Source organism: Artemia franciscana, chromosome 11, assembly GCF_032884065.1.
Source record: "Artemia franciscana chromosome 11, ASM3288406v1, whole genome shotgun sequence".
Taxonomy (NCBI): domain Eukaryota; kingdom Metazoa; phylum Arthropoda; class Branchiopoda; order Anostraca; family Artemiidae; genus Artemia; species Artemia franciscana.
Window position 1 is genome coordinate 12,410,355 of NC_088873.1, and position 26,690 is coordinate 12,437,044.

General features: G+C 35.3%; 1 protein-coding gene across 1 annotated transcript in view; it reads left to right on the forward strand.

The window, feature by feature from the left end:
• Positions 1 to 26,690, forward strand: part of LOC136032553 (plasma membrane calcium-transporting ATPase 2-like) — a 342,097-nt gene that overhangs the window by 126,327 nt on the left and 189,080 nt on the right. The window contains exons 5-6 of the mRNA XM_065712822.1: positions 2,251 to 2,386; positions 16,376 to 16,510. Of these exons, the coding sequence (XP_065568894.1) occupies positions 2,251 to 2,386; positions 16,376 to 16,510 (271 nt within the window). The remainder of the gene's footprint in view (positions 1 to 2,250; positions 2,387 to 16,375; positions 16,511 to 26,690) is intronic.

A 26,690-nucleotide genomic window follows, 5' to 3' on the forward strand; every position in this document is an offset into this window, starting at 1 on the left:
GAAGATGAAGAAGACATGCGAATACATTAATTACATTAATTAAATAAATGTAATGAATCTCTAATCCCTTTGCAATTTTAAATTACCTGTGTTTTTTTTGCTTCAAATTGAAATCAATGATTTACCTAGTTGTGAGAAATTACTTATTGGATTCTAAGAATTTGGGGTGGTCATGGGGGGGGGACTAATGTTGAAAGGTACATTTACGCCCCTACTCCTGAATGCCAGTAACACAACACGCGAGGTCTTTCGGAACCCGGTGTTATTCTCCTTTGTCAAGGTTTCATAGTCACAACACTTGATTTACTCCTAAATGTTGACGATAATTAAATAAAAATTTTCAATTAAATGTTAGACACAATATTGATTATTGAATTAAATATCGGCTTCTGAATGCTTCGAAAATAAAATTCTAAATTTATAATTGCAAAATTAATTTGACTTGTTTTTTTGCCACCGAATGCGAAATAAAATGCAATGCCTTAGAATGCAAAAAAGGTAGCCAGCTTGATGTGATACTTCAATGGTTTATATGACTTTTTTTTTAAACTGTATTAGTAATTGATTACAGCAAGCAATTTGAGTATGTGAAATAGGAACGTTTGCTGTAATGAGGTTTAATCTAGGTGGGAACAATAGCTATAACATTTATAATGCTATCGCTATAGAACACCTAAGCGAACGCCTTAATTAATTAAATAAACATTTAAATTGAACTGAAATTAAATAAACCAGTCGTTATGGAGCTTAACTTAAGCACCTTAAAGATTCATAACTTTTGTTTAAGTTCATCAGATTTGTAGGTCAAGTGTGGGGATTCCTTAGTTAGTTTTGTGGTTAAATGATTAAATTAAACTAAATCAAATAAAGCAGTTGCTATGGGACATTCCCTTAGCAAAATCCAGTAATTTTGAGGTGAAGTATGGATGTTTTCTTGATTAATTAAATAATTAATTAAATTGAACTGAAATTAAATAAAGATTTCGTTACAGAAAGCGGCAAAAGAAACTTGCATGTTTATAACTTGTGTTGAGCTTCGACTATTTTACAGGTCATGGATATTTGCTTAATCGATTGAATAGTTAAATAACTGTTAAATTAAACTAAATGAAATAAAACAGTTGTGTTTGGATGTGCCCTAATCAGCTATAATAAACTAGATAAAGTAAGCGTTACAGGATGTGACCTAAGCGACTTCTAGGCTTATAACTTGTGTTAAGCCTCAACTATTGTACAGGTCTAGTATGGATATTTCCCTAATCAATTAAATAGGTGAGTAGTTAACTAAATTAAACTAGATTAAATTAAGCAGTTTTTATTGGATGGTTTCAAAGCCAGAGATTCACAAACTTTTCAGGTCACTTCCCCCGCTTTGTTTAACCCCAGACGTGTGCCTCCGTCATAAAAATAACTTTGGTTTATCGATAAAACAACAAACCCCGTATAGATAATGGCTTGTGTCGATTGTTGCTGCCTGTATGTAATGTATAAGTATACCGTATCGTAAAAAAAACTATAGAGGACGCGATTATTATTACGAAAGATTCACAAATATTTTTCTGTTCTACCATTACAATGTCGATTAAAAACAATCTCCCCCCCATATAAAGTTTTCGCCCCCACCCCTCGGAGAGTTGCCCCCATACTTTGAGAACTTCTGCCCCAAACAACTTATATTTTTACATCTTTTGCTAAGCTTCTACTGTTTTGCGGGGTGAAGTCTGAAGATTTGCTTGATCAATTAATTGAACTAAAATTTGATTAAGTAGTCGTTACAGAACGTGGTCTAAGCAGTTTGTAGGTTTATTACTTGTGTTAAATTCAACTGTATTACAAGTCAAGTATGGAGATTTGCTTAATTAATTAAATAGCTAAATAATTGATTAAATTAGACTATGAATAAAATAGTTGTCCTGAGATGTGCTCTAAGCCACTTGTGGGCTTATAACTTTTGTAAAACTTCACAGGTTTTGTAGGGAAATTATTGTGAAGTGCTTAATTGATTAAATATATAACTAAATACATTGAACTAAAATTGGATCAACCAATCATCATAGAACGTGGCTTGATTGGTTGATCAACCAATCAAATTCTTTAAAATTTCAAATGTTTTACAGGTCAAATGTTGAGATTTGCTTACTTAATTGAAAAGTTAAATCGATTGAACTAAATTTAGGTAAAGCAATCGTTCAGCAGCCTAAGCAACTTAATACGTTTATAAAATTTTGTAATACTTAAACTGTTTTCTAGGTCAAGTATGGAGATTTGCTTCAGGCAGATGGGATTATTATTCAATCGAACGACTTGAAAGTGGATGAATCATCGCTAACGGGGGAATCAGACCATGTCAAGAAGGGTGAAGGATCTGATGTCCTTATGCTGTCTGGTAAGTTGCCATATCGACGTGTTTCTAAGATAACAACTAAAAACAGGATCGTATCCAGGATTTTTTCGGAGGAAAGGGGGGACAACAAGACAACAAGATTGTTTCGGGGGAAAGGGTTTAAAAAATCGCTTTTAAAAAGTTTATAAATATTAAATAAAATTTGTTTATATTCATTTTTGTTACGTTTTTATGAGTCCAACAAACATTTTTCGGGGGGTGGGGGTGGAAAACCCCTAATCCCTCTCCCTGAATACGGCATTGACTGAAGATGTTTAAAAGGCTACTGAACTCCCTGAAATTCAGTGGTTTCGAAATCCCTCCTTAGATAACTAGCGAATAATATTAGAATCCTCATTTCTCTCTCTTTTCTTCCGACATTAATTTTTTTTTAAATTGAAGCATAATCTAATTCTTCCTTAGAGTGTTGTAAGAGTGTACTTCAGATGGAAAATTTGTGGAAAGCTCTATAAAAAACAGATTGGAAAACGTATTCTCATAACCGCTGTTACATTTTGTTTAGACCATAAAATAACAAGCAAGAGCTCGTCGAACAGTAATTAAATTGGGGAATGAAACAAAAAGAAACAAACATTGAGTCAGGTTGTTTTAAGAAAGGTACTACATGTTTACATCTCTGGTTACGGGAAGAGGACTTACCAATTGAATTGTTTAAGAATAGCTGACAGATTTTAGTTCCAAAAAGATGTGTCATCGGCACTGTATTAATGACCGGATTTCATGGGTTTGTCCAAATAAATCATCACAAAATTAACACTGTCCTGCTAATTGGAAAATATTCACATAAATCTGAGCTTAGCTCATTTTTAAAATCTCGTTTTTTTCTTGTAATTAATCTCAAGGAATCAACCGAACTCATGTTTGAATAAAAAGGTCATATGTTGCTTAAAAAGGATGTTAAATTATCAATAAAATGAATTTTTCCTACCCTTACACCAGTCCAAAAGTCTCTGCCGGGAAAGCTATCCCCCTTAAAATTGAATCTTAGTGGTTTTAACAGAAGCATGAAGAATTACCATATTCCCTCTGCGAAAAATCCTCTGAACGCTTAGGCCATCTAAGGATTCGCCCTGTGTTTTCCGCTACTTAACGCAGCAATTGGCTAGGTTGTGGCATCTTCTATAACCAATAACTTTTTAGACGCAAATACTTAACCATCGTTTTCAGGCCACCTATATCCAACATGGAGTTCGATGCGAGTTGTGCAGATTATCATTTTGACTGCCGTGTTCAACACGGACAAATGTCGTTTCAGAACCCGTGTTCAACCATGCTATTCTGGCGCGTTACAATTTTGAGGAACCGGTGTCCAACACGCTTGGAACCCGTAAGTTGAAAACGTTTTAAGACTAACTGGTTAAAGCCAAGAGTTATTACGCTGTCCATGGCTTTTTTTCGCAGATAAATTTCTCCTCCTCCTTCTAAATGTCTCGCCTCCTTCTGAATAGCTCTCTTTCCTTATGCCCTCATTCGTTAAGCCAACAAAACCAGCGTGTGAGACTCAAAGCTAGCTCTGACTATTTGAAGGAGGAAACGCCTGGCGTTTTGGAAAGACACCTTTGTCCAGGGGTGCACAGCAAGCCTTGAGCGATCTACTTAGGGGACTCATTCCTTCAAAGTGAGGTTCAACGAGCGCTTGAAATCAAGTGATTAAATTACATAAAGTAGTAGTGGTACAGCAGATAAAATTTGGGTAAAGGACTAGCGGCACAAAAGGTAATAATTTGATAATAGGCTAGCGACACCTCAGGTAATATTTGAGTAAAGTACTTGGGGCACATCACCCTCATAATGTGTCTTACGCTACAAAATGCGATATGAAGGAATCTAAAAATCTGGTAATTAGAACTATATCTAGTATCATGATTCCAGATGAAGACAATTTATCGGTAGAGATAGTCAATCAATAAATTCTTCACAAAATCAGGAGATTAGCTATGAATTGGTTTTAAAGTGACGGAAATTGGTAAAGGACTAGTACCATATCACTCATAATGTGCCTAACGTAACGAAATAAACGAATCCTTAAATATGCTAATTTTAACCTTCCTTTATATCGATCCCACATTTATCAGCAAAGAAAGTCGTCAATCAATAAATTCCTCAGAAAAATCCGAAGGCTGGCTAAGAATTAGTTTTCCAAGGAAAAAGATCAAGAAATTCCGACATGCATCAAAACAGGATGATGTAACCGACAAATTTAACATAATTAACTTAAAAGTGGGTGTCCTTAAAACAATATAATTAAAAATTAAGCAGGCTTCCTTACAATAATAACTGCTAAGAAGTAGCTTCTTTATTGCTTCTCAAATGAATGAATAATTTCATTTTACAAGACAGCTATATGGTTACAAAGTTACATTGACAATAACTGCCAATTCTGACATTGGTTTAGACGTATTTGTATTATCCATAATTACACTGCTGTGAGACAATGATGACATTTTTTTTCTTTGCAAATGTTATGATTCGGGATTCAAATCCTTTTTTAGTCTGTCCCCAGGGTCGTATCCAGGGTTTCTTTCGATTGTTGGGGGAGGGGGTTACAAAAACAAAGAAAGCAATACAAATTCGTTTACAAGCGTTTTTGTTATTTTTATAGATGATTGCTTCCCTCTTCTTTATTTTTCACTGGCTAAGAATTACTTCATTTTTCTCGTTGTCCTGTAGTTTCTTCTATGAGTTACGATGTTTGAATGCAGCACCAAAAATATACCATAGAATATTTTATTCATATATAATATTTTATTTATATAGAATATTTTATTTATTGATGTAGAATACATGTTCCCGGCGCGAGTTCTCAAATGCCCAATGGATACACAAGCGTGATTTTTTGTCAGCGGTCTAAGATCTTTAACGAAAAGGTCTTAACGAAAAGGTCTTTAAAGAAAAGGTCTAACGAAAAGATCTTTAACGATAGGGTACTTTAAACAAACGATGTTTGCGAAATTGTAGCTACTAGTTAAAATGTAGTAGCCCCGCAAATTTGCCATGATCTCCTTATGCATACACCTTTCTCATTTTCTTAGTATATACTTTGTAAGATCTTAAAGCGGGAGAAAATGGAAGCTTTTTCCTATGAATGATCATTATCATTCATAGGACAAAGCTTCCAAAGGCTAAACAGAAATCAATCTTTTCCTTTGCATAGGAACATGGGTCAAGAATCCAATTTGAAACAAAAAACATACTTTTTGGGCTCTGGTTAGAACTTGCCTTGTACGGCTCGGCCACATATTAAATAAGACGTCTCTTTTCCTCGTGAAGATGTGTCCCGTTTTTCGTATTAATTGATATATTTGTGCATTTGACGGAACAGAAATATTTTCACTAATTACATTTTTAATTCAAATTCAAACTTGCAAATTAGTTCATAATCAATCCTTTCTTTTGAAGATTAATTTTCTTTTATTACAAAAATATTTCATAAAATACCCAAGAAGACACTAAAAGTATAAACAATATGGTTTTTAAATTATTAAATAACTGTCCCCGCATTTTTAATGCAAAAATTATTCTTGGACGTTATCTTTCAGAGAAATTGGGCAATCTTCAATTCATGAAAACAAACAAACCGCAAGTCAGTCTAATCCGAGGATGTCAAGAGCTTCGATCCTTAAATAAAGATTAAATAAAAAAACAAGTTTTTTTAAATGAAAGTAAGGAGCAACATTAAAATTTAAAACGAACAGAAATTACTCCGTATATGAAAGGGGCTTCTCCTCTTCAACGCCCCGCTCTTTACGCTAAAGTTTGACTCTTTCTCTTAACTCTATTTTTAAAACAGTAAGAATATTTAGCGTAAAGAGCGGGCCGTTGAGGAGGAAAAGCCCCTTTCATATACGGAGTAATTTCTGTTCGTTTTAAGTTTTAATGTTGCTCGTTACTTTCGTTTAAAAAACTTGTTTGTTTTTTTTTTATTTAATTTCTGGACGTTTTTGAATTAATGCATGTTTTGATCTCGGCTCTCCGCACATAAATAATTAAAACAAAATTTGCATATTAATTAATTGTAATTAATTGGAAGATTTTGAGAAAAAGGAGCGAGGGAGGAGGCCTAGTTGCCCTCTAATTTTTTGATTACTTAAAAAAGCAACTAGAACTTTTAATTTTTTACAAACGTTTTCATTGGTAAAAAATATACGTAACTTACGAATAAATTTACGTAACGAACTTCTATATTCGTATGTTTTTATTGCGTGTATGAGGGGGTTCAACCCTTGTCGATACCTCGCTCTTTACCTTAAAGCTTAAATTTTGTCCCAATTCCTTAAGAATGACCTCTGAATCACAAAGGTCGTAGAATAAATAGTTGAAATTACTACAAATACTTTAGCGTAAAGAGTGAGGTATAACGAGATGTTAACTTCTCTTATGCGTGATAATTTTTTTCGTTTTAATGCTGCTCCTTACTTTCAGTAGAAAAAACTTTTCATATTTATTTTTTCATTGTTTTTTTTTTCAAATAATGCTAGAAAACCCTGTGCCCCCTTCATTGAAATTCTCTTCCCCCATGACAAGTTTCTCCATGGAAATATCCTCCCACGTAACCCCCCCCTCAAATCTCCCCCCTAAACCAAAAAAATCCCCATGAAAACGTCTGTACACTTCCCAGTAACCATTACTATATGTAAACACAGGTCAAAATTTGTAACTTGCAGCCCCTCCCACGGGGACTGCGGGGGAGTAAGTCGTCCCTAAAGACATAGTTATTAGGTTTTCGACTATGGTGAATAAAATGGCTATCTCAGAATTTTGATCCGGTGACTTTTGAAAAAAGATGAGCGTGGGAGGGGGCCTAGGTGCCCTCCAATTTTTTTGGTCACTTAAAAAGGGCACTAGAACTTTTAATTTCCGTTAAAATGAGCCCTCTCGCGACACTCTAGGACCACTCAGTCGATACGATCACCCCTGGAAAAAAAAAAAAACAAGAAAAACAAATAAACACGCATCCGTGATCTGCCTACAATAAGGTTCTCTGATACGCTGAATCTGATGGTGTGATTTTCGTTAAGATTGTATGATTTTTAGGGGATGTTTCCCCCTATTTTCTGAAATTAGGCAAATTTTCTCAGGCTCGTAACTTTTGATGGGTATAACTGATCTTGATGAAACTTATATATTTAAAATCAGTATTAAAATGCGATTCTTTTGATGTAACTATTGGTATCAAAATTCCATTTTTTAGAGTTTCGGTTACTATTGAGCCGGGTCGCTCCTTACTACAGTTCGTTACCACGAACTGTTTGATAAACCAGAATATTTTTTTGGCAAAGGAAGGGGGGGGGCGTCAGAACTAAAAAACTATATTTTTAGGAGGCATTTTCCATAGGGTCTTGACAGAAAGTCTCCCTATCTCCCTCCTCTCAGCGCGGATATGGTCTAAACCTTATTGTGTGCTGTCAGTTTATTTCTTTGCGTTTTCTGTCACTTTAACCTCTTGAAAGTAAAAACTGGATCAAATTCACTCTTCAAAATAAATTATGCCTCCTTGGGCACCAGTTGGGAGAGAGGAAGGGGGCAATCTCCCCCCAGATTCTGAAAAAAGAACTTTCTTTTCGTTTAAAGTATCGAGAAAACAACACAGTTGCCGCCCTGGATCTTGAAAAATTCATTTTGTCCTCCCTCCCCCCGTATTTTCGGGAATTGGTGCCCCTTGATACTTCATGTCATTATAACGACTATCGTAAAATACTGTTTCTTTCAAAAATAAAATTCATGTTTTTGAAGTCCACTGATAAATAGTTAAAGACCAACTGTTGATTACTAATCAAATGAAGTCGAGCATAGTTGTATACTACCTATAGTTATTTGCTGTTAATAAATTTTAAAGAGGTCGAAAAATCAGCTGTCTCACTAGTGGTCCCAATGGTATGGTTTTTTTCTCTGTGATTACATCAAGTTTCTTATCAAAGCTGAGCAAATGAAGCCTTGGGGAACTTAGGGAAACAAACTGCGCGTCAGCAAGATGAATTAACGAATTTATCAACTTAAAAGCACAACACAAAAGTGAAGGAAGCTAGCTATTTGTCTTATTTATAGTCACAACTAGTTAGATAATAAAATTAAAAAAAAATTAAAGAGACAACTTAGGAGAAATCCCTTCCCCCCGGGCACCCCCATCTTCCACACGACAAGGGAAACTAAGGACAATGCTGTTAGAGTATACAAGAGTAGATAACTGGGCCTTGAAATACACATTCTTTTAAACACTGAACCACTATTCTTTCTAGAACAGGGATGTTCAACCTTTTTTTATAGTGGGCCGCATTGCCACTTGAAATAATTCAATGGGCCTCAGAACCTAATAAATTTCGATACAAATGGGTCAAAATGACTGAAGATTACAGAAAAATAGGTGGAAATTCCAAGTAAAATTACTTGCGGGCTGTGCACAATAATATGCGGGGCTGGCAGGCCGCAGTGCGGCCCGCGGGACGTTGGTTGATCATCCCTGTTCTAGAACATTAATTAAAAAATAACTTTTCAAAAATTAAGTTTAAGTAAGGTAAAAAAATAAGTAAAGAGCCATATCAAACTTAAGACCAGCAGAAATAAATTCCTATAATAATTCAAACTCAAAACGACCGAAGATTACTATTATAAAATAAATGAAATCCAAAACGAATAGAAATTAAATATACAATCATAACCAACAAACATACAACAGGTACTAATATAAATGAATGAATACATCTTAAAATAAATAAAACTTAAATTGAATATTCAAAATCAAACTTAAAACGAACAAAAATCATTTCAAGCAAGAGTTTGGCTACTGCCCCCTTCCCATAACTCTAAAAGTCTAAACTAAAGCCTACTATGTCGTTTGCGGTTTGTTGAAAACTATATGTCTTGAATACTTCTTTCGGTTAATTTGGAAAAAATAGAAAAAATGATGGATTTTTAACTTACGAACGAGTGATCGGATCTTAAAATTTATAAAATTTAATGAAAAGGATATCGTGTCTCAGAGCTCTTATTTTAAATCTCGACCGGGTCCGGTGACACTGGGGGGAGCTGGAGATGGAAACCTAAAATCTTGGAAAACGCTTAGAGTGGAGGGATCGGGATGAAACTTGGTGGAAAAATAAGCACAAGTGTTAGATACGTGATTGATCTAAACGGACTGAATCCGCTCTCTTTGGGGGAGTTGGAGGGGGTTTTAATTCGGAAAAATTAGAAAAATCTAGGTATTTTAGGAGGGGGAGTTGGAGGGGAAACCGGAAATCTTGGAAAACGTGAAAGTCGGTGTATCTTACGAATGTGTGATCGGATCTTAATCAAACTTGATATATAGAAATATCTTATGTCTCAGATGCTTTCTTTTCAATTCTAATCGGATCCGTGGACATATGGGGTTGGAGGGGGGAAACAGACATCTTCGGAACCAAAAATCTTGGGAAACGCTTAGAGTGGAGAGATCGGGATGAAACTTGATGGGAAGAATAAGCAAAAGTTCTAGATACGTGATTGACATAATTTGGAAGGATCCAGTGTCATTGGGGGGAGTTGGGGGGGACCGAAAATCTTGGAATACGCTTAGAGTGGAGAGATCATGATGAAACTTGGTTAGAAGAATAAGCACAAGTCCTAGATACGTGATTGATATAAACGGACTGAATTTGCTCTCTTTGGGGGAGTTCGATGGGGCGTTAATTCTTAAAAATTAGAAAAATTAGGTATTTTTAGGAGGGGGAGTTGCAGGGGAAACCGGAAATCTTGGAAAACGTGAAAATCGGGGTATCTTACGAATCGGTGATCGGATCTTAATGAAAATTTATTTATAGAAAGATCTTATGTCTCAGATGCTTTCTTTTCTTTTCAATTCGAATCGGATCCGTGGACATTTGGGGTTGGAGGGGGGAAATAGAAATCTTCGGAACCAGAAATCTTGGAAAACACTTAGAGTGGAGAGATCGGGATGAAACTTGTTGGGAAAAATAAGTACAAGTTCTAGATATGTGATTGATATAATTTGAACGGACCCGCTCTCTTTAGGGGAGTCGGAGGGATTTCCAGTGCTTTGGCGAGTTCGGTGTTTTTGGACATGCTAGGACGATGAAAATTGGTAGGCATTTCAGGGACCTGCACAAATTGACTTGATAACAGTTGTTTCCCCGATTCGACCATCTGGGGTTTGAAGGAAGAGGTAAAATTGAAAAAAAAAATGAGGTATTTTTAACTTACGAGTGGGTGACCCGATCTTAATGAAATTTGCTGTTTAGAAGGACCTCGTGTCTCAGAGCTCTTATTTTAAATCCTGACCGTATCTGGTGATATTGGGGGGAGGTGTTGTAGGGGGAAGCGGGAAATCTTGGAAAACGCTTCGAATGGAGAGATTGGGATGAAACTTGAGGGGAACAATAAGCACAAGTCATAGATACATGATTGACATAATGGGACTGAATCCACTCGTTTTGTGTGGGTCGGGGGGGGGGGTGTTAATTTGAAAAATTAGAAAGATTGAGGTATTTTTAACTTACGAACGGGTGGCCGTATCTTAATGAAATTTCATTTTGAAGGATCTCGTAACTCAGATCTCTTATTTTAAATCCCGACCGAATCCAGTGTCATTGAGGGGAGACGAATAAGCACAAGTCATAGATACGTGATTGATATATACGGACTGAATTCGCTCTCTTTTTGGGGGGTTGGAGGGGGTGTTAATTCGGAAAAATTAGACAAATCTAGGTATTTTTAACTTAAGAACGGGTGACCGGATCCTAATGAAATTTGATATTTAGAAGAAACTCATGTCTCAGAGCTTTTATTTTAAATCCCGACCAGATCTGGTGACATTGGGGGCAGTTGGAGGGGGAAACCGGAAATCTTGGAAAACGCTTAGAGTGGAGAGATCGGGAGGAACCATGGTTGGTAGAATAAGAAAATGTCGTAGATTCGTGACTGAGGTAACCAGACTGGATCCGCTCACTTTGGGAGAGTTAGGGGGAGGTACAGTGCTTTAGCGAGTTCGGTGCTTCTGGACGTGCTAGGACGATGAAAGTCGGTCGGCGTGTCAGGGACCTGCACAAACTGACTTGATAAAGTCTTTTTCCCCGATTCGACCATCTGGGGGGCTGAAGGGAGAAGAAAAATTAGAAAAAATGAGGTATTTTTAACTTCCGAGTGGGTGATCGGATCTTAATGAATTTTGATACTTAGAAGGACCTCGTGTCTCAGAGCTCTTATTTAAAATCCCGACCGGCATTAAGCCTCTGATTTTCTTTTTAAATTAATCTATTGATTCTTAGAATTTTGCTAGAGCTCATGCCATATGAGCTCTTGGCTCTTGACTCTTCCGACCTCGTCACAAGTGCCATATGAGCTCTTAGCTCTTGTTTTTGTATGGAATCGAGAGTAGGCCTAAACTTTAAAAAAAGGATAGTTTTTAAAGTTTCGGGAAAATGTAGAGAAATAGAGCTGTTTTAGAGGAGTGATAGGCCCAAAGGTGATAGTATCTATTCATTGCCTCAGCTCAGTCCATCATTCTCAGCCAATTTCATTCTTCACTATTTTTTTCATCTATAATAACCCCCTCGTATAAGGTCTGTGGATTATCGGCAGGGTTTCCGGTTGCAAATTTTTATTTAATTTAGCAAAATATTTTCTTTTTTTCATCGGCTGCCTAGTCTGGGGTAATACCATTTTACTGACTATCTGGGCATTTTTTCACCACCTGAGCTTGTTAAAAAGCCTAGACAGTCAAACCCAAGACGCAAGCACAGACAGTTAATTTTTTTTATCCCAACTGTCTTAGCTTATAATTGGGTTCACTTGCATAGCATTCGAGGCAGACATGAGGCCCTTGTAGGCTTTGGACGGTTATTCCCCTTGCAATTTCAGTCAACTTGTTGTTCAACTAACATTAAATTAACTTTTTTTTTTATCTGTACAGATGTCTAAGTTTATAAATTGAATCGATTTCCTTACCTGACACTCATTGTAGAATGGCCCCATTTTGTTTTCAGACGCTTTTTTGCCTTTCATTCTAGGCAAATTAACGGTCCTGTGTCAATTCTAAATTCTTGGTTCAACCTGCCTATGACCATAGTCAGGCGTCCCTTGTTTACCTCTCATTCTAGGCAATCTAATGTTCCTATGTCTATTTTAAATTCTTGGTCAACCTGCCTGAGACTCTAGTCAGGTGGGACTTGCTAAAAGATAACAAACAAGTATTGGTCCAATAAGAGAGGTACACTCCCGTCGTTTACCCGTGCCAAATTATCCAAACAACCTATAGGTTCTTTCACTATTTTAGCTCTATGACTATCTACCTTAGTTCTACTGCCCTAGGAATTACGCATGGACGGATAATAGATAGACATATCTATTAACAGACATCATTTGTATACAATCCTAATAAGAGGGGGGAGGTATTAAGGCCAGGTTTGCTTCTCACTCAGTTGGACTATCTGTCTTGGCGTTTTATACAATTAGCCATGGCTTGATGCCCACAACTATTCCATTTTAATTATATAGGCTACATCCCTTGGCATAAGTTTGCACCATGGTCCTGGGAATATCTCCCCCTTAGTGTTCGAAGCTGTATGCACCTATGTTTAAAAAACTATAGCGAAAAAAAAAGGAAATGAAAAAGAATATTTAAAACGTTTACGCTACAAATACATCTAATTTATTACACAATTTGACCCTTTTGTCTTCACCCCTTATTTTCTTCCCTATTCCTTTTTTATATAGAATTATTTTTTTTTTCTTCCCTCTTTCTTCATCCTTTGAAAAGAGAGATATATATTTGTCTTTTAGTTTTTTAGTTTTAGTTTTTAACTAAAAGTTGTAGCAAAAGGATATTCTTTTATAAAATTCCTCCAAAGAAAAAACTGAAAGAAGAAAATCGATATAGACGTCCTAGTCCTAATCCAATCAAAATCCTAAGAACTAGTGAGACTATTGGAAGACCAGATAAAAAGTGAGAAAGAATCTACTGACTGGAAAGTTTACAGTTTCTGAAAGAGTTTAGAGCAATTATTTGAAGAAAAATCTGTAAAAGCTGCATTTTGTATGTTTTACAAGATATGCCAAGGGAACAGTCATTCCCACGTACTGAAAGGCTAAACATACATATAATTTTTTTTTCAATATTTGAATAGTCGGACTTTTTCTGTCATCACCCTGTTTTAAAAACCGGTAGCCTACTTCCCTCCCCCCGATATCTTGAGAAAATGTGTGTAGACACTTTCGATTGATTAGTGTTTGGTTTTCAGGTAGAATTCCGATTTTTTACTTACCAATGTGTATACTTCTTCTTTCTTTTATCTTACCTAGGAAAAAGACATGTATGTTAATAAAAAAAACGTGTCAATTATCGTCCGAGGGCTTAACCGCTCTCCTATTCCTGATATACACCTCGGAGTTCTTTTGTTCATAACAAATTTGCATACTTTTGCCACGTCATCTTTGTACCTCATATGTCACACTTTGTATGGTGCGCGACACCTTATGCAAAGAGTTGTTCACGCGTGAGCCATTTGTCAAAGCGTGAACCATTTCTCCAAGTGGGCAAGCCCTTGACATAGTCTTGTGTATTTTTAAATGAAAATTGATCACGAAGAAGCTAGTTCTGAAAGCACCATGAATCCATCAATCAATAATTGATTGTTTCATTATTTAAACTAGTGAATTTAATTGCTGTTTTTTGAACTTGTCGTGGCTAATTTTCCTTCAAAACTTCATTCTTTAAATTATTGTCGACAATTTAATTATGGATATTTTAAAGTTATGGAACGTGTGCTTTTCCCACTATTCACGGTTTAAGGCAGAAAAGCTAATGACATTTGCTGTGCATTTTCTTTTTAATCGTTTTAATCATTAGTTTTAACTGATCCCTTTAATTCACTGACTAGATAACAAAATTGTTCTTTTTTTTAAAAATAATTTTCAAAAGAATTGTAATTCTCTACTCTACTTCATAGTGGATGGAATCTCCCGATGCTTTTATCTTCGTTTCAAATTGAATATTATTGACATAATATATTCAATGGCTGCCTTCATTTGAAGATGAAATAAAAATGAAATACAAGATTTTGAAGATTCTTTGGTTTCCTCAAACAAGATAAGGCACGTGATTGAAAAATGAAAGCCTACAAACATCAAACAAAACAAATTTTGCTTTTCAAGCGAAGGTATCAATTAAAAATTTAAATTTCGGAAAAAATATACGCTAAATTAAAACTAAAAAAAAAACTCGAAATTGGTAAATTTCTATAATTCTGAGAAAAAGAATGTTTATAGGTAATCCGTTTACTTTTTACAAATAAATCCATCAAAGATGGAAAACAATTAACAGGACTGACTGGCTCAGTAGGTAGACTATCCGTCTCGTAGTCTCGGCCTCGTAGGTTCAAGGTCAAGATTGAACTTTTTTTCCGCCGGCAAAAAGTAAAATTCTAGTTAATTGACTTCCTGCTATCTCAGAAAGGGTTTAGGTTAGGAAAATGAAACTTTCAGGGATGAATCTACAAACTAAAGTATGTCCCGGGATGGTATTTTGAAGCAACTACCTCCGCTCCTTCTCCCTCTAGAGGACCCTGACCTTTGATGACCTTTAAAAATATGTGTGTTATAAAAGTGAAACCTTGCAAAATAGATCTTCTGCTTAATTGAACTACAACAAAATTGTTTTCAGCTTCATAACTTTGCTCAATTCCATTTTATAAGGTTTTAAAGATATGCAAATGCATTTCCTAAATTCTGAAAAAAACATTGATATGGCTCAAAATTCTACTCAAATAACAGGAATTGAATTTTCAGAACTAAAGGCAGAGAAAAAGCAACTGGTAACTGAAAATTAAGGTAAATTGTTGTTTTGTCAAAATTTCAACAGGTATAGACTTGTCATTTAGGCAAATTTCAGGGCCCTCTAGAGGGAGAAGAAGTAGGGGTGGGTACTTTAAAATACCATCCCGGGACATACTTTAGCCTGTAGACCCATCCCTGAAAGTTTCATTTTCCTAACCTAAACCCTTTCCAAGATAGCAAGAAGCCAATTAACTAGAACTTTATCTTTTTTTGTAGAAGTTTTAGACTTGTGCCGAATAAAAAAAAAAAAGAAAATGAAATGAACTGGTCTTCTATTCATAACGTGGAGTTGAAAAAAGGTCGTATCAGCTTACTTTACAATTTTCATAAATATTGGGATTTTTCCAGTTATCCTTTCAAATATTTTTTTCCCTTTCCGATTTGTCTTGTATTCTAAAAGTTTACTTACCTCTTGTATTGAGCATTTATTTTCTTTTTCCGGGAAAAAGAAACTGTTTCCCTTGAACTTCTAAGATTAGGTTGTACTTCAGATTTTCCAACTTTTAAAGCACGTTCTTCCTAAAGTGCTCTCTTTACTTTGTGTCTTAGGTCAGAGAAACCACAATGAAGTTTCTAATTAGCTTAGAAAAGTTTCGTCTTCGAAGTTGAGTTTTTGTACCCACTTTTATATGGAAATGAATTTCATGTTTAACAGAAATTGTTTGATGATAATTGTATTTTCAGAGACTATTGGCAGAGTATGTAAGAGAATTTCTAAGGAATGAAGAACTTTATACGGTAATAGAGGGATATTTGGAGTAGTAGTCGTGTTGGCTATTGTAATTCAAAAGATCTTGTATGATTCTTTCTTAGATTCATAGTACAGTCCTTCAAATTTCTATTAGTTGGTCATTCCGTTTTCCCCTATCTTATTTGGTTGTGGAGATACTTAGAAGTTTATGGTTGCCAGTTTTTTTTTCTTTTTTTTTTTTCAAAGTCTGCTTTTCTGACTCATTTTAGCTGGAAAATGGATTATCAAAAGATTTGAATCACTGCAGAACCAACATATCTCTCAATTACTACAAATGGCTCTTCGTTGTAAAATCTTGATTGTTTTCATATTTTATTCTATCTATGTTAGGTAGCGCCTTTTCTTTCATTCTCGTAATATCAATAATGACCACTGTTTATTGTTACCTTTTTTTTAAGGAACTCACGTAATGGAAGGTAGTGGACGAATGGTAGTTACGGCGGTTGGTATTCTATCCCAAGCTGGTATTATATTTCGACTCCTTGGCGCAACTGTGGATCAGCATGAAGAAGAAGCGAAAAAAAGGAAGAAAGGTAAGCTTTTATCGGAAATTATAACTCCTATTTGATTTATTAAGCCGTCCTGGCTAAATGGTTGGCGCGCTGGTGTGGGAATTCTTTGTCCAAGGGGCACGGGTTCAATCTCAGTTGTGACTAGTTATTTAATTTGGGACGGGGGTCAGTGTAAGCTCAGCCAGAGTCGGCCCAGGTCTAAATGGGTACCTGGAGAAATCTGGGGAAGGTAAGCAGGAAGGGTGTGTGAAAACACTGGATGGTTGGACCCCAGTCCCCCATTGCAATTCCTGGCTGAAGGGCCATGAAACGGAGATCAGCACCGCCGGTTTGGACCTTAAGGGTCTAGTGCCATCTTACTTACTTACTTGTTTGACTTATTTGTGGAGGCGTTCACTTTGGTTTTGACTATCCTTGGTATTTAAGCTTTATTTTTCTGTTGCTGTGTTCGCTAGGGAAATACGGTCAAATCACGGGATTTTTTTTTATTTTTTATTTTTGGATAAGCTGCTTTGACACAATTCTTGTTTTTTTTTCTATATCTATGGGAAGAGTGTAGATTTGCATGTTTGAAATATTTCAGTGTTTGCAAAAAATGTATTAAGAAATTGAGGGTTAATTTATTAAATGAGAATCTAGGGTGCAAAATATAAATGAATAAAGTTACTGAAACGCTCCAAAATATCGAATAAAGTACCGATTTACGAGAAAAAGCATAATAAGACTAGAAAAATAACTGAATAGCGTTATATAAAAATTACGAAAATCAAATAAAACGTTAAGTTTTTATTACGTTGTGAAAAAAAAGGAAAACGTCATAGATAGAGAGAATACTTTAAGATTTATGGTAAAGATTATCAACTTTTATTACAGCTGTTTTTAAAGACTGATTAATTTTAAATCTCGGAGACTAATGCAGTGTTACTAAAAATAAATTATAAAGCCAAGTAAGAATTTACAATATTTGGAATAACAAACGCGAATTGAAGAAAATCACAAATTATAAAATTACGAAAAAGTGGAATTCGTGAAGGAATACATAAAAGAATAGGGGTTCCAAAACATTAATTATTTTTGTGATAATCCTTGAACTTACGTATGAACCTTTCAGAGGTCAGTTTGACCAAGACTATAAAAAGAACGGCGGTGAAAACCAAAATAAAGGTGTGGGTTTGGGTTTATTGTCGGGTTTGTGTTTTAATGCACAAATGGAGAAAAACAAAATCATACGCTTGGTTTGTCTGCTACTTCTTCGTTGTTTGCTTTTAAAATTTTTGTGTATATTCGCCTGAAGGGGGCTTAAGGGGCCATTACCTTGGTATCTTTTTTGGGTCATCTTCTAGGCATATTTTATCTAATGAAAAATCTTGTCCTAATACAGCACCTTTTATACAATGTCATTCACATGAACAGTGTTTTTTCTTCAAAATTAAGGCTCTAAAGTACAGTCAACCGAAGGATACACGACTTGCTCATGACCCGCAGAAATATTGCCATGCCCCACTGGTGTGGTCATCACCGTATGTTGGGAATTATGGATCTATATAGTCTATACAAATTCTTCCTGAACATCAAGGAAGTTTTCTGTCGTTATTGTAGTTGAAAAGCATTAACCTAGATATAGTTATGCCATTAACTGTGGGACATAGAAAAAAATAGCCTTTGACCTAGATATGGCTGAATGTTTCAATAAAGCCTAGATTAGTTATTTGGTTACCCCCTCTGTACTTCCCTTAAAAAGGAAAAGATGACTCTTAGCCACAAAATTTCTGATTTTTCGTTTGTAATCAACACACTTGAACCTACTAGTATTTTCAAACAGTCTGTGGTAACGAACTGTAGTAAGGAGCAACCCGGCTCAACAGTAACCAAAACTCTGAAAAACGGAATTTTGATACCAATAGTTACATCAAAAGAATCGCATTTTAATGCTGATTTTAAATATATAAGTTTCATCACGTTTTTCTTACCCCTCAAAAGTCACGAGCCTGAGAAATTTTGCCCTATTTTAGAAAATAGGAGGAAAAAACCCCTAAAGTAATAGAATTTTAACGAAAATCACACCGTCAGATTCAGCGTATCAGAGGACCCTGCTGTACACGTTTCAAGTTCCTATCTACAAAAATGTCGAATTTTGTATTTTTTGCCAGAAGACAGATCACGGATGCGTGTTTATTGCAGTTAAAATTGTGTGTATTCCGTCATGAATCATAAATAAAGTAGAAAAATCAAGCTCATTAATAGGATCAAATACCCTCTATAGAAAACTGCTATTTACGTGGCAATACCCATATCTCTCTTAATAGTTCAGAAGAGTATCGTACCTGTCTTCCTTCTTGTATGGCATTTTGTACACTATTTTGTTTTGTATGACCTCATTTCTAAGAGGTTTACCGTCCCTTGAGTAATCCATCAACTTGTCTGAGCCAATACTTTGTTTTCCCTTTCCTGACACCCTGTTTGAGTATTATTAATTCATCTGATGAACAAGACCAAAAGGGAAGGCGTGGAAAGGATATAGTCATCCGTTTGTCTTTCTTTGATTCTTCAGGAAAATATCTCCCTCCTTTTCTGTGAAAAAGTAGCCGAAAACCAGCCAAAAACGACCAGAAACCCGGTAGAAGTAGCCAAAAAGTATGAAGAGCTCAACTCGAGGGTAGATGATATCAAGTCTACTTATGGAACTGTTTAAATTTCCAATCTACACAATCATCATGTACAAGAAAATTAAATGAAATAAGAAAGAAAAAGAAAAATACATATTAATGAATAAAGATCTGGAGAGGATACTATGCCCTTCTCCCACTGGTGGCTATGGACCTCATACGATAGAGGTGTACATAAAGGTATACTGTAGGGTGAAAATCAGATAGCAAAGAACAATTATACCGTTAGATTCTCCAGTCAATGTTCACCCTAAATATAATAATTGCTCCCGCCGGAATTGCTTCCACCCTTCTCCTCCCTAATGTGGCCAGCTATAGTCCTAGGCTATGTAAAAAAGTTCTGATTTTGTTTTTGAAGTGGTTTTATGAACCTTTGATGAGAAATAAGCACAAAAGATAATGGAAATCTCACAAAATCAACAAGCTTTTGTAAATATCCTAGAGCTATATCTCACCCCATTACTAGGGGAGGAGGAGGCTGAGTTGCAATGGTGACGACAATGATTATTATATTTGGGAAAAACATTAAATCGAGGATCTGATGGTATGTTTCTTGCTTTTACCTTATTTCTAACCAATACTGTACCTTTGCCCATCTTCTTGCTGTTATTCTATCCTTTTTAATAGAGCGTAATTGATATTACGCTGTTGAATTATGATGATATCTTGAGTCTTAGCAGATCACTCTCTCGAGTTAAGGAAAACGTTATCGAATGGAAAAAGTATATTTTAAAATTGTTTTATTTTAATATTTAAGTATATCATCCCTTTCGATAGATACCAATTCTGGCACACAAGCGCAGCTAATCTTAAGTGCGCGTCAGCGTTGACTCTCTGGGTCTATTGTCGTAGCACTTTTAGTTGAAAATGCAAATAAAAACCTCGAGTCATCTGTTTTAAATCCGTTAGGAGGGAATCTATCAGCTCCCTTCCTTAGTATCATGCAATACTTAATGCTGTTGAGCTGCCGATGGTTGTACAACATAGCTGTGCGTTTTTGGGACTTATAAAGCTGTGCGTTTTTGCTGCTGTGCGTTTGTACGTACTTTATCTTACTTGTACGTTCCTTATCTTACTGATAAAGCTGTGCGTTTGTACGTACAACATAGCTGTGCGTTTTTGGGACTGATAAAGCTGTGCGTTTTTGCTGATGTGCGTTTGTACGTACTTTATCTTACTTGTACGTTCTTTATCTTACTGATAAAGCTGTGCGTTTGTACGTACAACATAGCTGTGCGTTTTTGGGACTGTTTTTGGGACGCTGTTGAATAATGATGATATCCTGAGTCTTTGCAGATCACTCTCAAGATTGTTTTTCCTTTTAATAGGAATAAAAATTAAATTAGATCTACGTTGCATGGGTAACGTGAGGTGTTGTGGCAACTTTTGTTCGGCTTCACCGAGTAAAGTGCTGCGAGAGCAACACTTTTTTTTCCTCGTTTCGATTAAACGCTGAGGTTGTTAATCTGTAAGGATCTTAAAATAAATACTAGGTACACCTACTTGCAAAAGTTGAAAACCCCTCATTGCAACTAGCAAAAGTTGGAATCCCTCATTGCCGAAGGTGATTATGAGCTAACAGCCGACTGTTGCCTAATAAGCTACTCCCCAACATGTCTCAATAATTGGTATTGGCCTATTCTTGGTTTAATATGTACCTTAGGCTACTACTGAAGTTGTCAACCCCTTTAACCTTTCAAACTGGTATATCTCATGAAGAAATTTTTTTGCCAAAAAATGGATGACATATACTTTGATCAGCTCATCAAGAGCTATCGACTGCCGTTGAAAAAAAATCTATCTGTCTTAGTTCAAAAGTTGACTTTTTTGCCGTAGGCCAAGTTTCTAACATCATCACTTAGAAAGGAGCAAAGGATAAACCCTAATTTCCTTAGCAATGAGAGAACTTATAAGTTTAACATGCATATCTGATACCATTTCTCTACCGCAATCCTAAGTGCAAAAAACTGAATGATAAATTCAGCTGAAATCACGAACAGAAATGGGTAGAAACAATAGGTTTTTGGCCCCAGGTAAAAGTTCTACGAAGCTTTACAAAATGCAAAGTCATATTCATCAATCCGGCCTAAGGTCCACACTTTTCGTAAAAAACTGCAGAGGTTAGACCCTTACCACTTTCTAGGAATAAGCGGAAATCGGGGTGCTAGAAAAAAAAACACACGACAAAACCAAAGTGTTGCTCTTGCAACACAAAATTTGTGTCTGACGTAATTTTCTCGGCAGCCTTTTACCGCTTCTGTTCCTCGTGGTAATCAAGTTAGTATCGCTTCTGCTATGTCTTCTCGATTACATATAATCTCGAGTCGATTAAATTGGCTGTTGTTCAGCATTTTGCAGAAAATGCCTTCATTTCTGGTGTCCATCAACTTCTCTGGACCGGTCGTTTTTTTTGGCTTCTTTGGTCATTATTAATAGATTTGATTGATCTGACCTTTTCCTAAATGCCTACCAGAAAGCCAAAAAGGAATGTAATCATTTTGAAGTAAAGAGTTTCTTTGTCGAGTTTGAAGTGTTCCGAATTTTCTTTTTCTGGGAAAGGATGAAAAGGTAACATAGGGATAGCTATGGCCTTTCGGCTGAATTTCGATTGAACTTTGCTTTGATTTCCACAGACGCCTTCGGGGGATCGTATTTACTTAATAGTGTAGGGGCAAGTGCAACATTCTATACATCGTTGATAAATAGGATATTTTACCGAAAAAAATAATCCGTTTATTGTCTAATCCTACGTTTTTCCTAATAAATAGGTTCATTTTCTTGGACTGAATACCCGGCTTCTAGGGGTGTAATCATCCCGTCAATACTTCCATTATCTTTTCTGAGCCAATAGTTTTGTATTTATGACTTCTTGACTACTTCTATGGCCGTTATTAATCCATCACAAGTATATACGTGTCTATTTTCTAAATGCTAAGCAGAAACTGTAAATGGAATAGTAACCGAAAACGGAAAAAAAGAAGAAATTTGATGCCAATAGATATATTAAAAGAATAGGCTTTTTATGCTGATTTCAAATATATAAATTTCATTAACTTTAGTCTTAGCCTACCCATCAAAGGTTACGAGCCAGAATTTTTTCCTGATTTTCGAAAAAGGGGGAAACACCCCCTAAAATTCAAGTGATCTTAATGAAAATCACACTATCAGATTCAGCGTATCAGAGAACACTACTGTGTAGGTTTCAAGCTCCTATCTGTAATTAAATAGCAAAAACAAGTTTTTTGAAATGAAAGTAAGGAGCGACATTAAAACTTAAAACGGACAGGAATTACTCCGTATATGAAAGGGGCTTTTCCTCCTCGACACCCCCTCCTTACGCTAAAGTTTTTTATTGTTTTAAAAAGTAGAGTTGCGGGAAAGAATCAAACTTTAGCGCAAGGAGCGGGGTGTCGAGGAGGAAAAGCCCCTTTCATATACGGAGTAATTTCTGTTTTAAGTTTTAATGTCGCTCCTTACTTTCATTTCAAAAAACTTTTTTTTTGTATTTAATTTCTGAAAGTTTTTGAATTAATGCATGTCTGATTTTGGCTCTCCGCACATAAATTATTAAAATGAAATTTGCATATTAATTCTTTTTTTGGCTAAATGGCTTTCTCTTAGTTTTGATCAGACGATTTTGAGAAATAAGCGGTGGGGAAGGAGGCCTAGTTGCCCTCCAATTTTTTGGTTACTTAAAAAGGCAACTAGATCTTTTAATTTTTAACGAACATTTTTATTAGTAAAAAAACACGTAACTTAAGAATTAACTTACGCAACAAACTTTTATATTCTTATATTTTTGATTATATATATATGAGGGGGTTGGTCCCCTCGTTAATACCTCGCTCTTCACACTAAATCTTATTTTGTCCCAATTCTTTAAGAATGACCCTTGAATCAGAAAGGCCTTAGAATAAATAGTTGAAATTACTTAAAAAAAATTTTTAGCATAAAGAGCAAAGTATTTATCTCCTCCTAAATACCTCGCTCTTTATGCTAAAGTATTTTTAGAACCCCTCATATGCGTAATAATCTCTGTTCGTTTTAAGTTTTAATGCTTCTCCTTACTTTCAATCGAAAAAAACTTTTTCATGTTTATATTTTCATTTTTTTATAGTAATGCTAGAAAGTCCTGCGCCCTTTTCATTGAATTTCTCTTCCCCCATGAAATATTCCTCCAAGGAAAGATCCTCCCATATAGCCCCCTCCCCCGAACCCCACATCCAAACCAAAAAAATCCCCCTGATAACGTCGGTACACCTCCCAGTAACCATTACTGTATTTAAACATTGATCAAAGTTTGTAACTTGCAGCCCCTCCCCCAGGGACTGTGGGGGTAAGTCATCCCCAAAGACGTAGTTGTTATGGTTTTCGACTATGCGAAACAAAATGGCTATCTCAAAATTTTGATCCGTTGACTTTGGGAAAAAAATGAGCTTGGGAGGGGGCCTAGGTGCCCTCCAATTTTTTGGTCACTTAAAAAGGGCACTAGAACTTTTCATTTCCGTTAGAATGAGCCCTCTTGCAACACTCTAGTACCAGTTGGTCGATACTATGACCCCTGAAAAAAAAAAAAAAAAAAAAAAAAAAAAAAAAAAAAAAAAAAAAAAAAAAAAAAAAAAAACACGCACCCGTGGTTTGTCTTCTGGCAAAAACAACGAAATTCCACATTTTTGTAGATTGGACCTTGAAATTTTTTCTATAGGGTTCTCTGATACGCTGAATGCGATGGTGCGATTTTCGTTAAGATCCTATGACTTTTAGGGGGTGTTACCCCCTATTTTCCAAAATAAGGCAAATTTTCTCAGGCTCGTAACTTTTGATGACAAAGACTAAATTTGATGAAACTTATATATTTAAAATCAGCATAAAAATCCGATTCTTTTGATATATCTTTTAGCATCGAAATTATTTCGATATTTTTAGAGTTTCGTTTTCTATTGAGCCGGGTCGCTCCTTGCTACAGTTCGTTACCACGAACTGTTTGAAAATGTGGAATTTTGTATTTTTGCCAGAAGAAAGATCACAAATGCGTGTTTATTTGCTTTTTTTTCTAGAGGCTAGTTTCCTGGTGATGTCCGTTGGATCTCCGGGCTTCTCCGTGGAGGTGGGGTCGGATTTCCAGACATTATTTAAAACCGATCAGAAATTAAATAAAAAAGACAAGTTTTTTCTGCTGAAAATAAGGAGCAATATAAAACTTAAAACGAACAGAAATTATTCCGTATATGAAAGGGCCCGTCCCCTCCTCAGCGCCTCGCTCTTCACGCTAAAGTTTGACTCTTTCTCACAGCTCTATTTTTTAAGACAATAAAAAACTTTAGCTTAAAGAGCAAGGCTTTGTAGAGGGGACAGCTCCTTTCATACACGGAACAGTTTCTCTTCGTTTTAAATTTTAATGTCGCTTTTTACTTTCAGTAGAAAAAACTTTTATTTATATTTTTGTATTTAATTTCTGGTCGTTCTTTAAATAATGCCAGGAAATCCGACTCCACCTCCACGAAGAAACCCCCTCATCATGGAACTAGCTTCTAGACAATTTAATCCCGGTGAAAATTTACCCTGCACAATTACTCTTTAAAAGTTAAAATCCAGACAATTAAAAAGAAGTTACAATCCTCATTTTTAGTAGAAATGGAGCCATGAAAATTTACAACTATAAAGGACTAGAACTTTTTATTTTCGTTTGAATGAGCTCTATTCTCATCTAGGACCACTTGTTCGATACGATATCTTTCTTCTGAAAAAAAGGAAAATTCACCAGTTCTGTAGATAGGAGCTTGAAATCTCTTCAGTAATGTTCTCTGATATGCAGAATTTGATGGTGTGATTTTAACTAATATTGAATTTTTATGGTTGTACCCCCCCCTTTTTTTTCGAAAATGAGGCTAATTTTTGAGGGTCCGTAGCTATTGATGTGTAAGATTAAACTTTATTGGATTTTATATATTTGGAATCAGCATAAAAAGCAAATCCTTTTAGTGTATGTATTGTTATTTAGATTTTGTCTTTTAGGGTTTTGGTTACTATTGGGCCGAGTTTCTTCCTTACTTACAGTTCGTTACCACAAACTGTTCTATAGTTTGTAATCATGTTTAAAGTGGTTAGTTGACAAAACTTGGTCCCTTTCAATGAGGAGGAGTTGAAAGTGCTACTTAATTTGCTTTTGATTATTTCAGTAGTTGTTATTCTTGCATAAACGCTTCACAGAAAAAAAAATCCTCCTTCTTAAGGTTACTCCCATGAAGGCAATGGGCCTTTGTAGCCTGAGCCTCGACTCAATTTGGTGAGTCTGTCCATAATATTAATAAGGCTACTCCTACCTGGGAAACCGTTGGCCCCCTAGGGGCCAGCAGTTTCCTCAGTATTTTCTCATAATTCGCAATATTTCTCATGGTTTCTTATATTTTTCATGTAATTCAATTTATTTGTCAAATTAGTCCCTTCCCCAAAATAAACTAATAAGTAGTTGTCTGCCTCACATTAATCTGTCTATAAAACACATTTTCACAGGTGGACAATCCCGCCGTATAGGTATCTTTGGTCAATAAATAATTAGTCGGAATATAATAACAATGGTAAGGAGTAAAAATTATTTTTGTTTATTCCTTATTCCTACTCCTCGTACCCTTACTTTAACATTCCAGCGTTTTCCCTAAATATTATGTAAATCAAATAACTGGGTGGATTATAACTGGGCTTAGGATAATTCATTTATCTCTCAAACATTCGTTTTAACGCGCAATTTTAATATAATACTGTTGAAATTTGATTCCTAGACCTTATCTGTTATTCTGTTTTTGTTTATTCTGTTGCTCTGTGTTTTTATTGCTCCGTATTCCTACTTTTCCTACGCTCGTTTCTATTTCCCAGCCTTTATTTTCTAAAAACTAAAGTAAATCAAATAACTTGACTGTTTGTATGTAGCTGAGAATTCATTTACCTTCCAAACCTATATTTTAACGTGCAGTTTTCATGTAGTGTGGTTTAAATTTGATTTTTGTGTCTTTCTGTTATTAGGGTAAAATTGGAAAGCTACTCATCTTTATTTTCCAGAAAATTGAAAGGAACAAATTTCCTTTTGTTGATAAGCTTTGATTTCAATTTCTATTCCATGAAAGCCAAAATTCAATTGGTTGAACATTATGTTTTCCAAATGCTGCTTATTAAAGGACCTCTTTATTTCCTATTGCTTCTTGTTAGTGAATTCCATTTTGTGTTAAATTAAATTAGCTTCATTAGTTTGCTAATTATATTATTATTGCTGAAAGAAATTTCGCCATAAATACTATTTTAATGGTTTTAGTTGTTGCTCTGCGCAGGGGCGTCAGTTCGCGAGACTGTATTGGGGGACTTGTATATATATATATATATATATATATATATATATATATATATATATATATATATATATATATATATATATATATATATATATATATATATATATATATATATATATATATATATATATATATATATATATATATATATATAATGAAGATGCAGAAAAACGATATTTTTCAAAATCTAGG